Genomic DNA, 13,175 nt, shown 5'->3' with positions numbered 1-13,175 from the left:
CAACACTTGGTGCTCATTTATCGGGCCCAGAAGCTGCACTCCGCCATCTGTAACTGCTCTGTGAACACCACCAAAAACCTTGAACTGGTTCTCACTGTGTCCCACAGGAGTCTGTCCTCCAAGAAATCAGCACGTTTCTCATTGCTTTGATTCTTCTCCTGGATCTGTAAATACCAGAAAATCATGCATCCTGTGCTTACAGCGCTTATGACAATAGTACAGAGCTGTGCAGGTTCCCGGCTTCTGTTAGAGATGGTGGACTGCAAGGGTTTGTGGGATTTTTTTTAAAAGATGCAACAATTATGGGATATAGATGACATGGGATGAAGACAGTTGCATGCTGGGAAGTTGTCCCTTTGCTCCCAGTCATCCCTGGATTGTAGTACCAAAACTTCCCAAAAGATGGTGCACTGGACAGTGGTGGGTTGCACACTGGGATACTTTCCCATCATGCAGCTCACTGTGCACTGACACAAGAACCCCTGGTGAGTATGCCCAGCGTCAATGTAGGAAGCTAGGTCTGACGCACACAAGTGATATAACAACTATGGTGGCTTTATGCAGATGCAACTTGCGTCGACCAAAGTTTGTAGTGTAGATATGGCCTCATACTGCATGCCTGGCCCCTCTGCCTCTCAATCTCCCTACAATTATTCTCCTCGCTCTACTCCCACCCAACACACACACACAACACTAAGTTATACAGCCTTAAGGAACAGAAGTGGCCAGACCTAGCAAATAGATTAAATGCTAAGGAACCTGAAGTTCCTGAACTGCCTGGACTGAAAGGTTAATTTTAGACTGCTTCGTAAAGGCCTGAGCCAAAGACTATTGAAGTCAATGAAATGATTCCCACTGGTTTCAATGAACTTTGGATGAGACCCTAAAAATGGCCAGGTTAATGCTAAAATAGATGATTGTGTGCAGTGTTGTAGCCGTGACGGTCCCAGGATATTAGAGAAAGGTGGGTGAGGTAATATCTTTTATTGGACCAAATGATTGGCAGGAATGAACTCCAGAGGCAGTGACCTTTTAGTGAGAATGCTTAGTGCTAGAAGCATGAAGATACACAAAGGTCAAACACTGTTGCGCTACAATGACATGAGTGGTTCCTATCTACAATGTATCTTTCAGTCAAACTGATCCAGAATACAACTATGTATGTTGCATCCAACAAAGTGGGTATTCACCCACGAAAGCTCATGCTCCAATACGTCTGTTAGTCTATAAGGTGCCACAGGACTCTTTGCTGCTTTTACAGATCCAGACTAACACAGCTACCCCTCTGAAACTATGTATGTTGTTGCAAGCTTTCCTATGTATATATGAGAATTTATAAATTGCAGTCGATTTCTGTAACATTTCTACGCTCTTTTTTGTCAGATTTTACAGTTTCCCAATAAGACTTTAATTAGTAACAATTTCCTGCAAGAGTCAATAATATTTTGTAAATACCATCTGATTAACAGTTTTAGAGAGATATTAGTGAACTCCACTCTGCCCTGATAGGATTAAGGCAATTGAGTGATGGTGGCAGCTGAATATATATTAATGAAAATCTGCCCGAGCATCTTTTATGGACAGATTCAGAACTACTAGGTGATGTCCATGACACTAACAATAGTACTATGTAACTTCTGTGTGATCACTATTTAACCATGTTTTGATTGGAACTCAGAATTCACATTTGCCTTCTTTTAAAACAAGGTTTTACTTTCTCAACAGGTGACTATTGAGTCAAAATGGCACAGAAAACTCAGCTAAGTGATGATGAGAAGTTCCTCTTTGTAGACAAAAACTTCCTTAACAGCCCACTTGCCCAAGCAGACTGGACAGCTAAAAGATTAGTATGGGTCCCCTCAGAAAAGCAAGGATTTGAAGCAGCAAGTATCAAGGAAGAGAAAGGAGATGAAGTTGTTGTCGAGCTGGCAGAAAATGGAAAGAAAATTACAATCAGCAAGGATGACATCCAGAAGATGAACCCTCCAAAATTCTCCAAAGTGGAGGACATGGCAGAGCTGACTTGCCTCAATGAAGCTTCAGTGCTGCACAATCTAAGGGAGAGATACTTCTCAGGTCTAATTTACGTAAGTAAACTCAGGTTCATCGCTGTTATCTACTGATGAGTTGACCGAGTCCTGTCATGAAACTGACACACCTTACCCAATGCAGAGGTTCTGTGTTTCTGAACAATGACCTGTGTGGATTATGCCTTTCCTCCTGATGCTTCCCAATGTATAATGCATTTGGTCCATGTTCCTATTTGACTTTTTTGTATATTCTGTATTTCCCCCTGTTTGACTTCTCCTATTGTAACTAAGGATACAGTCTCTGTAGCTCTTTTGCACACTGACTCAGGGGAAGGCCAAAGGCTTGCTAATTCTGAAAGAACAGTTGTGACTTTGGAGGTTTTCCTTAATCATAGAATCATAGGATCATGGGACTAATAGGGACCTTGAGAGGTCATCTAGGCAGGACTTATAATAGTTAGTCCCGCCCTGTGTGCAGGAGACTGGACTAGATGACCTCTCAAAGTCCCTTCCAGTCCTGTGATTCTATGATTCTAAGTATTATCTAGACCAGGGGTCGGCAACCTTTCACAAGTGTGTGCCATGTCTTCATTTATTCACTCTAATTTAAGGTTTCGTGTGCCATTAATACATTTTAACGTTTTTAGAAGGTCTCTTTCTATAAGTATATAATATATAACTAAACTATTGTTGTATGTAAAGTAAATAAGGTTTTTAAAATGTTTAAGAAGGTTCATTTAAAATTAAATTAAAATGCAGAGCCCCCCAAGACTGGTGGCCAGGACCTGGGCAGTGTGAGTGCCACTGAAAATCAGCTTGTGTGCCATCTTTGGCACGGGTGCCATACGTTGCCTACCCCTTATCTAGACCATTCCTGACAGGTGTTTGTCTAACCTGCTCTTAAAAATCTCCAATGATGGAGATTCCACAAACTCCCTAGGCAATTTATTCCAGCGCTTAACCACCCTGAGAGTTAGGAAATTTTTCCGAATGTCCAACCTAAACCTCCCTTGCTGCAATTTAAGCCCATTGCTTCTTGTCCTGTCCTCAGAGGTTAAGAAAAACAATTTTTCCCTCCTCCTTGTAATACTGTTTTACATACTTGAAATCTGTTACCATGTCCCCCCTCAGTCTTCTCTTTTCCAGACTAAACAAACTCATTTTTTTCAGTCTCCCCTCATAGGTCATGTTTTCTAAACCTTTAATCATTTTTGTCGCTCTTCTCTGGACTCTCTCCAATTTGTCCACATCCTTCCTGAAATGTGGTGCCCAGAATTGGACACCATACTCCAGATGAGGCCTAATCAGTGCAGAGTAGAGCAGAGAATTACACCTCTACCCTGATATAACGCGACCCGATATGAGGCGGGTTCGCATACAAGGCGGTAAAGCTCTGACATGCTGCTCTGGGCAGTGTGTTAAGGGTGCCAGGCCAGGCTGGGTCCGAGGGGTTCGATAAGGGGCAGAGGGTCTCGGGGGCGGTCAGGGGCTTCCCCCCCCCAGGGTCTGGGGGGCAGGAGCTGTGGGAGGGCACTTTTGAGGGCCCCGCAGTTCCAGAGTGGCCTGGGGAATTAGCGGGGGGCCAGGAGCAGCCCACTCTGCTTCCCTTGCCCCGGCCCCAGCTGTGTCACTCAGGGGGGGGGGCTTGGGGGGAAGGGAGCCCCCCCAGCACTCACCAGCAGCAGCAGAAGCAGAGCAGCCCGGCTCCAGCCTGCTCTACTCCGCCAGCCCCCAGCCACAGCGCTCCGCTTCCCACCACAGGTGAGTATGGGAGGTGTCCTTTCCCCAACGTCTCCTCACTCACCTGCGGCGGGAAGTGAGCGACACAGCCCCAGCCCGCTCCGCTTTCCTTGCCCCGGCCCCAGCCGTGTCACTGCAGGGCAGCTGGGGAAAGGTCCTGCACTCGCCGGCCTGGCAGGAAGTGGAGCACCACGGCTGGGAGCTGGCGGAGTGCAGCTGGCTGGGGCTGGGCTGCTCCGCTTCCCGCCACCGGTGAGTGCGGGGAGGTCGGGGAAAGGACTCCCACCGCACTCACCTGTGGCAGGAAGCAGAGCAACGCGGCCTCAGCCCGCTCCACTCTGCCACCTCCCAGCCCCCTGTCTGCTGTTCTGTGATATACAAAACTGCCTATCCCTACTCAAGTGCTTAACACTAGTGAACTCGCTTATAGTTCAGAAAAATCGGGAGGCATTTAAACAGAGCTCCTGGCTTCATTCTCATTCATTCCTTAACTAATTGGAACAATTCTCACCTCACTTGTAGTCATGCATTGACTTCTTTGGAACACATGGACATAACGGAGAGAAGAATTTGACCTAAATTGCTTAAAAAAAATCTTTTTCCCTGAAGGACATCTCTCATGAAATGTAGACTCCTCATTTTGCTAGAGACAAGGATAACTGGAATAGAAAGTTCAAATTACCTGCCCTGTCCATTTACATTATATTGCCTTTTTAATATACATTCAACAATAAAATTGGACAAGCATCATCAAAGCTCCCTGCAAATAAGCTTTGAGGAAAAGATTAAGATATGTCCTTTTTGTAGTGCTTACTAAAAGTATATGAAATGGGGATATTATCAGAGGGAAAACAATCTGTCCATGTAGAACTAGCACTTAAGCCAACAATGCTGTTAACTTTGCTATTATTCCCTGCTGGCATTATCTTATTTAAGAAAATATGATTTGAGCACTTCCCAAACAAACTCTAAGCACATTCAAAACCAGTGTTTAGTTTTCTTGAATGATAATAGCTCATTTGCTTCTGTTTTCCATGGGGCAGGCTGAGGCACTGGAAAAAGATAAAACCTTTACTTCTTTTACTGTTGCAGTCACTCCTAAGATGGCTATTTTCTGGAAAAACTCCAAGCCTGTTTTAGAGCATCATGGAAAATTCAGGAAGAAATAAGGATAAAAATTGTCCTTCCTCTTGCTATCATATTTCATGTTGCTCAGAAAAAATAGAACCTGCCTTCTAAACAACCAAGTCCGACACAATCCTAGATCAAAGGATGATGATAAACATGAAAATCGGTAAACTCTTTCATATATATTTCGAGCAACAAGTGACAAAACTTCCATTGACTCTATTGGGAGCAGGAGCAGGCTGCTCTGTGTAGATAGATTAGATTAGATTGATAATCTCCCATTAAAACGAAATGATGTCACCATGAATCCTGGGAAACACACACCCAATTTTTGCCTTAAAATTCAGACAGTAAGTATTAAACTATAGGAAAAATATGTTTGGACTAGAACCAGATTATCTCATGGTGTCTTTCCTTAAATATTTTTTATCCTAATACCATATAACAAAAGACACATTAACACAACTCTTTGACTACAGGTAAAATTTTAGGGTAGAATTCCACTCTCTGATCTACATACTGGAGGCCAGAGTCTCAGGTGGTGTAAATCAGCATAGCTTCTTTGGATTCAGCGAAGTTATGTCGATTTAACCTGTTGTGGACCTGGCTCTGGATGTACACTCTACTGTTTGGCTCTCACTCCATGGCTGGAGGATTGATGTCAGTGGGAGATTTGCTCACATAGTCAGAGCAGTATAGTGAAGGTCAGGCCCATTGTTCAAATTGGAAAGACAAACAGAGTCCTTAAAGTCCTGCTGGCTGTCTCTTTCAGCATTGGCTGTGAGGTTAGGGCATTGCAAGGCGAGCAGATTCAGTTTCCAGGGCCTGGCTGTCTCAGATTAGTATTTGTCTTTCTGAGGCTTGAAGTAGGAGAGATGTAAGTAGGTTGCCCAATTCCAGTAAGTGCATCTCCATCAGACGATTAGAGAGAAACCATAATGTCCCAGCTGCCTGGAACTCAAAGGAAAATGATGTGCTTTTAACGGAGAAAGCAGAAGGAATATTTCTAACACTAATTGAACACACACAGTTTACATCCTTAGTGCTTTTACATAAGATTTTAAAGGCTCAGTTCTCTCCCCGGAGTCTGCAAGGACAGTTGTGGCAGAGGGGCATTCACCTCCTGGGGGGGCAGAAGCAGGAGTAACATCTGCACTTTCTAAGAGGAGGAGTTTTAACTTACAGCCTGTGGTTGGTAGAAGTCCCATCAGTGGAAGCTGCCCAGAAGATGCACTGAATCAACACACATGCAGGGTGCCCTGGCCCTGCACCATCCCTAGATGGCCCAACCTATTTTCTGGGCTGTGCCTTCCGGCTCTTGACCCTCTGTGGACTGGCATGTGGGTGACTTGAGCTTCTGAATCCCCTGTCTGGGCAGATGGGGGCTAGTAGCTTGATTTAACCCATACAGAAATATCTTTTAACACTAAGTGATAGATGATCATTAAATCTTGGCTACAGAATGCTTCATATGCACTAATTCTCCTTCTCAATACTCTTACCAGGTAGGTACCTGGGATTGTATCTAAGCTTTCACAAGTTGGGAAAGGAAGATCACAAGTAATTTGCCCAAAATCAGACAGAGCCTATGTCATAGCTCAGATTAAAAGTCTGGACTCCTGTGCTTGGATCAGTAGCTCATATTGTCTCCCTGCCTAAATAAGCACTTTGCTATAACTTCTTACTCTTTAAGTCCCTGATTCAGCAAGGTACTTAGGCACATGCCTAACTCAAAGTACAAGAGTTATCCTACTGACTCCAGTAGGACGAGTCACATGCTCAAAGTCAGGTGATTTTTAAGTACCTAGCTGAATTGAAGCCTAAGTTAGAACTGTTCTTAAATGGGAAGTCTACATGCTTTTTCGGGGGGAGGAAGTAATGTTAGCTATGCAAGATAAAGCTGCCCAGCTGTCCTTGCTTTTAAAAGCCTTAAGGGAATCAGTCTTTCAATCACTATGTAACCTTAAACTATTATTATTTAAAACTTCTAATTGTTTTAGACATATGTAGTCCTTCAACATTGGTTATAGCAGTCTCAGACAGATTTTTTTTAAACTGAATATTTGCCCAGCCTGAAGAAAACCCCACTGTCCATTTAGTTCTGAGCTCTTCTCTCTCTCCAGTATACGGGATCATTTCAGAATGTTTGGAGTTGGGATTTCCCTTCAAGGCTCCAATGCCAAAGAGAATCCAGGGTTAGGAACTAGTGACCTACCATCACCAGTTCTAGCGTAGGGACCTTGAAGGAAGTGAAGAGCTTGACCATACTTTCCTTGATATCTCACATAAGAACATGCAGATGCAGCAGCAGAGTTTCCAAAGGTGGTAGAAGTGTGAGCATTGGGGTCCTTTGATCTAACCAGAATGGACCACAGGAGTTCTCCTGCATAGTGCAAGTAACCAACCTGTTGATCAGCGCTGCAAACTGATGGATGCTATTTCTGTGTTTGCTTAATACCATATACGGTGTTCAGTCTGTGTTTAAAACTTGTGCTGTTTCCTAATAAAGTCAAGAAAGGGAAATCCTTGTGCCCATATTTTAAGTCTCTGCTCAAGGACACAAGCCTGCAGAGATGCCTTTGCGTGGTCACATTTTGGAGGTTCTTGTGGTGGCTACTGTACAGCTAGACCCATACTCAGACATATTCCTTATATCCAGGAAGGGAAAGATCAAATAGCAGCAGCCTCCTGAGAAATCACTCAAATGGTATATTAAGAAACTGTCCAATAATAATTCAGCTATATAAATGTAAATTAAAGTAACTGGAAGATGTTAAATTCTTAAACTATTTTAGTTTATATTTTACAACACACTGTTTTCCTTATAATTTTCTTTTTTAAAATCTAACATGAAATTTTGATTATGAATAAATGGACAAGTTTATAGTTCTTTATTTGTGAATTGTTCAAGATCTGCTAGCTAGTCGGAGTCATGCACACAAATTTCAGCCTGTGAAGTGCTTTCACACTGTTCACTTTGACTACCTACTATTCATTATTTGTGGTACATGATTAGTCACTTACATCATGTGCTATTGTCTCTGCTACTGATTGGATAGCTGAAACCTTTTAAAATAAAAGAGAATAATGAAAAGCAAATGATGAACAACAAAGAGTCAGTGTTCTTGTTTGCGTGAATATCCTTATTCACATGTAAAGAACAATCACTCCCTAAACTCTTGTGTTAACAAAACCCCCAAAGCCAGGTAATAAAGACATACATTTGGAACTAGAATGATTTTTTGCAAACAATCTTTGCAATATTCATCCAGCTCTACATTATATACATACCACCCTACTTTAAAAAAAAATCAATTTCAGTTTCAAGTTTTTTCCCAATTGTCCTGGGATTTTAATTTAGCAAATTGCTATCTGGTTAAACAGAGGTTGTAACATTTTTCAGCTCCTTAAAATTGCTCATATGCAGATCCATAAGCATTTCCATGTACATACATGCACTAAGAATGGTGGTGCCAGTTCTGCCCATTCACCTTGTGCAACCCCAGCCAAGTAACTGCAGTCAAGAACTATGGCACGCAGTGTGCGAAGTATGATGTTTCTATAGAACTTGACATTTGAAGATTCTTGTAGCTATCTCTTATTGTTAGAGATGATTAGATGGATATGTAACTGAAAATTCTTACTTCACCCATGTATACATTCTGATTTCTCCCTGGATAGATCATCGTTGTGTTGTATAAAAGGCTGTATAGGAAAACGATTCACTTATTAAAATATTGTGTTTGATCTTCATGTTTCTCAAGCTCTTGAAACATTCTGAGTTACACCATTCTTCTCTGTTCGGTTTTCCTTGCAGACTTATTCAGGCCTTTTCTGTGTTGTGGTAAACCCATACAAATACCTGCCCATCTATTCAGATAAGATTATTGATATGTACAAAGGAAAGAAGAGGCATGAGATGCCACCCCATATCTATGCTATTGCGGATACGGCATACAGGAGTATGTTGCAAGGTAAGGCTGGAAAATATCCTGGCTTAGCAATGTTTATAAAACTTAGAAATCCCTGAGCAGCAACAGAAAATGATTGTTATAAACGTTTATTCCAGCTAGGAAAGGAGCACAGTCAGAAGATTTATAGCTCTCTTCAATTACAGAAAAGTAACATGGGCTTTCTAAAACTCCCCGAGGAATTCTTTGGCAGGAATTGCAGTCCGTGAGCATTATGTGACTCAAAAAGGAAAAACAATCCATTCACCACTCTGAGTGGAGGCATGTGGGCAGGGTTTAAAGTCAAGCAAATAGTTTTGGCAAATACGGGCATGGAAAAAACTCCCTTTGTACCAATGGAGACTATTCCAAGGCTAGCTGCTAAGTTTTGCTGACGCTTGGTCAGCGTTGCCGTGCGCGCGCTGCAGTAGAGTGAAGCCAAGTGAAATCCAGGAACGTCTTGGTGACTATCATTTGGTTGCATTCTCACCTTTTGGAGCTGGGGTCCTATCTTTGGCATCAAGGATGCAATCAGCCTTCTAACAATAAAGAGAATGAGCTGCAGTGGGAACAGGATCAGACCCAAACAGTAATGTGGAAGAGACTTTCGAGGTAACGTACCTCCTCCCACTCGTGCTGTCGTCGTTTTATCATAGAAATAAAGGATTGGATGGGGCCTCAAGAGGTCATCTAGCCCCTTCCCCCCCATGCTGAAGTGGGACCAAGTAAACCTAGACCATCCCTGACAGGTGCTTGTCTAACCCCTTTTTTAAAAGCTTCAATTATGGGGATTCCACAACCTCTCTGGGAAGCTTATTCCCATACTTAACTATCCTTGCAGTTAGAACAGTTGATCCCTGTCTTCTTTATAACAGCCTTTAACACAGAGGTCCCCAAACTGTGGGGCGTGCCCCTAGAGGGCATGGAGGAATGTCTAGGGGGGTGCGGCAGGGCCCAGGACAGCCCCGCAGGGAGGGAATTCCACCCATCCCCTCCCCACCACCAGCTTTGCTCTGGGCCTGCTCCCACACCTGGCCCCCTCCCTAGCTCCTGTCCCAGCACCTTCCCCCATCTCCAGCCTTGGTGCAGTTCCACTCCTGGCCCCGCCCCCAGCCTCAACGGCTGGCTGAGGTCCGTTCCCGGCCCAGGGCCAAGGCTGGGGGTAGGGCCGGGAGGGGAACCACACCTGACTGCGGGCCTGGCTGCCGGCTCCCACCACAGCCCAGCTGCGGCTCCGCTCCTGCCCCCACCCCCAGCCCCTCTCCTGGCTCCACACCCATCCCCACCTGCAGCCCCAGCCTTGGCCCTCCCTTCCCCCGCTCCCCCAGACCCATGGACCTGCTCCCGTCTCTGGGAGGGAAGCAGGGTGCGGACAGGGGTAAGGGGGGGTGCAACCCTTAAAAGTTTGGGGACCGCTGCCTTAACATATTGAAGACTTATCAGATCCTCCCCTCATTCTTCTTTTCTTTTAAGTTTCTAGTCCTGTTTGTCCACATCTTTCTTAAAGTGTGATGCCAAAAATGGACACAATATTCCAGCTCAGGCCGCACCGCTACAGAGTAGAGTGGAACAATGAACTCCCATATCTGACATATAACACTCCTGTTAATACACCCCAGAGTGATGTTAGACTATTTTTTGCAGCTTCATCACATTGACTCAGAGGCAGTTTGTGATCAACTATAACACCCAGATCCTTTTCAGCAGTACTACCTCCTAGCCAGTTATTTTCCATTTTGTCTCTGGGCAGTTGATTCTTCCTTCATAAGTGTAGTCCTTTGCATTTTGTCGCTACTGAATTTCATCTTGTTGCTTTCAGATATAAATCTGTAAAGCCTTATTTAAAAACTTAGTCTACGAACAACAGATTTTGGGTGGTGGTGGGGAATAGAAAACAATCAGTTTATAACACTGCACTGGTACAGGGTAAGTTGACAGATTGGTCCACTGTCTTAGAACCGGCCACAAATGTGGTCCAAGAAACTGGAGTTCAGATGAACTGCACTCTTTGTCCTCTGATTGTTTGAGATGGGAGCAGGGCCGGTGCTACCATTAAGGCGAACTAGGCGGTTGCCTAGGGCACCAAGATTTGAGGGCGCCAAAAAGCGGTGCCCCCAATTTTATTTTATTTTATTTTATTTTTTTACAGTGGTTCCTCCCCAAGCGCGGTCGCTGCTCCACTTCTCCTGCCTCCCAGGCTTGCAGCGCCAATCAGCTGTTTGGCGCCCCAAGTCTGGGAGGGGAGGAGAATTAGAGCGGGGGCGGCGTGCTCGGGGAGGATGCGGAGCAGAGGTGAGCTAGGGTGGGGAGGTGCTGCACGGCTCCTGGGGTAGGGGGAGCTGCTGCGGGGCGCCTCAGGGCGGGGAGGCGGGGCGCTGCGGGCTGGGGGGGGCCCAAGGTGGAAGTTTTGCCTAGGGTGCAAAACTTCCTTGCACCGAGCCTGGATGGGAGATTTAGATATTGAAAGATATTGAAAAATGCTGTTCAAGGGCCCAGTCAAGCAGTCCTTGTTGACAAATTTTGCCTGAGCAAGAACTCCCAGATTGGGCCCTGAGCTTGCTTGACTTGGGAAAACAAACCAGGAATGTTTACTAAGCAGTATTGCAGCCCAATAGCTGAGCTACTGTGAAGTATTGATTTCTTTGTAATATATTGTTCCTATAATAAGCTTACGCCTGTGTACACAAAAATATGATTGCTATTTCAGAGGAATTGGCTCAGCAAAGCATTTTGTACCCTGTATTATTTGTGTCATTTTCCTGCGTAGTCAATACTACAAGAAGAATTGTTCTGATCTGTATTTGTGCCTCCTCTGTAACTGTCTGAGAAATATACTTGGCGATCTTAGTGGCTAATTATAAGGAATCAAAAATTAAAGTTACCCATCCTTAACCAATAATCTGGAATATCATAAATGGTGGCTATTGCTTCATTCACAATACTTACCCAAGACATAATGAAGGAAGCTTATTTCCTGCTTTTCCATGAAAAGCAGTGCTCCTCTTGTATAAGACTGGCTTTGTTGTGTGATTATGTAACACCGACAGACCCTGGTCGTCAGGATCCAACTTGGGACCTCTGGAGCTCAGTGCATGAGCCTCAACTGCATGAGCTAAAAGCCAACTGGGTGTTAGCTAAGGCTGTAGAGCAGACTCATTAATCTCTCTCTCGCTAACTGGTCTTGGTGCCACCAGATGGGACAGAACACCACACCCAGGAGGTGGGTGGGTTACAATTAGTATGTTAGATTCTGCTTGCAGCCTATATTAACTGACCGTAGATAAACAGACTTCAGCTGGCTTTAAATACCTAGCAAGGTATTTTAATGTAGTTGGATATTAATGTGGAAATACATCTGTTGCCTATAGGTCAACAGTTTCAGATACTGGGGGCCTAAAGTGAGGCCCCAGAATCCATATTTAGGACCAAAGTAAGTAGCCTGTTTTTTTTTAATTATTATTATTATTCCTCCCCTTTCCCCCAAAAGACATGAACACTCACAGCTCCCTCTGACTTCAGTGGGAACTGTGAATGCTCTGTACTCCTGAAGATCAAGCCACTTACTTAGGTCCTAAATATGGATTCAGGTGTCCAACTTTAGACATCTACACTTTCGGACATTGGCCAGAGTGTGTAGAAATATATATAATCCTATTTAAATCCTGGACAATCAAATAGGTGCCATATTGTATCAGCCTTTGTTAGCTTTGTGGCTGATGTGATGAATGCACAATTTGCTTTTCTTATCTAGAAACCACTTTGGCTTTTCCAGTTGAGTGGGAATGGAAGATAGGGTCACAGTCTGACATGCAGCGCAGGGGGTTTTGACACTTCACTGTAGTGCACAGAGAAGATATCAACGGATGACGTGCCTCCCTCCCCTAATTATAGCAGCAGTTACTCTTATAAAAAACACATGCATATAAAATCCTCTTACACTCAAATTTATTGCATAACCATTCAAGAGTCAGATGCTGGAATCTAACTTAATGAGATCAGGGAAGTCTCTTTCCAGAATAGCATAGCCATGGTAGAGTAACCCACTCAGTATAAATTGATGCCATATCCAGTCCGTACTGTTTCAGGACTACCCCTTGACATTAGGGATGCAGTGCTGTCTAGTAGCTAGAGCTAGAAACTCAGTCAGGTTATGCACAGAGGCGAAAGAGGAGAGGCGTGTGAGAAGGATGAAGGCCAGGCATCGTGCCTCTCTCACAACTTCACCATCACCGGCCACAAATTAACTCCTGACTAGAATGGTGCCTTGGCTCCATAGGAAGCTTGTTACAAGGTAAAATAGCAAGGATCTGGCTGACATATGATCCAA

At 44.1% G+C, this 13,175-nt stretch overlaps 1 protein-coding gene across 7 annotated transcripts in view; it reads left to right on the top strand.

Moving 5' to 3' along the window:
* MYH11 (myosin heavy chain 11) overlaps positions 1–13,175 on the top strand; it is a 98,867-nt gene that overhangs the window by 13,008 nt on the left and 72,684 nt on the right. For 4 of the 7 annotated variants that reach the window (XM_039491798.1, XM_039491799.1, XM_039491800.1 and 1 more), the window contains exons 1-2: positions 1,743–2,087; positions 8,716–8,872. In XM_039491798.1, coding sequence (XP_039347732.1) covers positions 1,743–2,087; positions 8,716–8,872 — 502 coding nt within the window. Of the gene's footprint in view, positions 1–342; positions 486–1,725; positions 2,088–8,715; positions 8,873–13,175 lie in introns of those variants that run through there. The other 3 variants (XM_039491796.1, XM_039491802.1, XM_039491797.1) reach the window with 2 other exon arrangements.

This window comes from Mauremys reevesii, linkage group 10, assembly GCF_016161935.1.
Source record: "Mauremys reevesii isolate NIE-2019 linkage group 10, ASM1616193v1, whole genome shotgun sequence".
NCBI lineage: Eukaryota > Metazoa > Chordata > Testudines > Geoemydidae > Mauremys > Mauremys reevesii.
The sequence above is the reverse complement of the archived record's forward strand: the minus strand, read 5'-3'. Positions and strand labels throughout refer to the sequence as shown.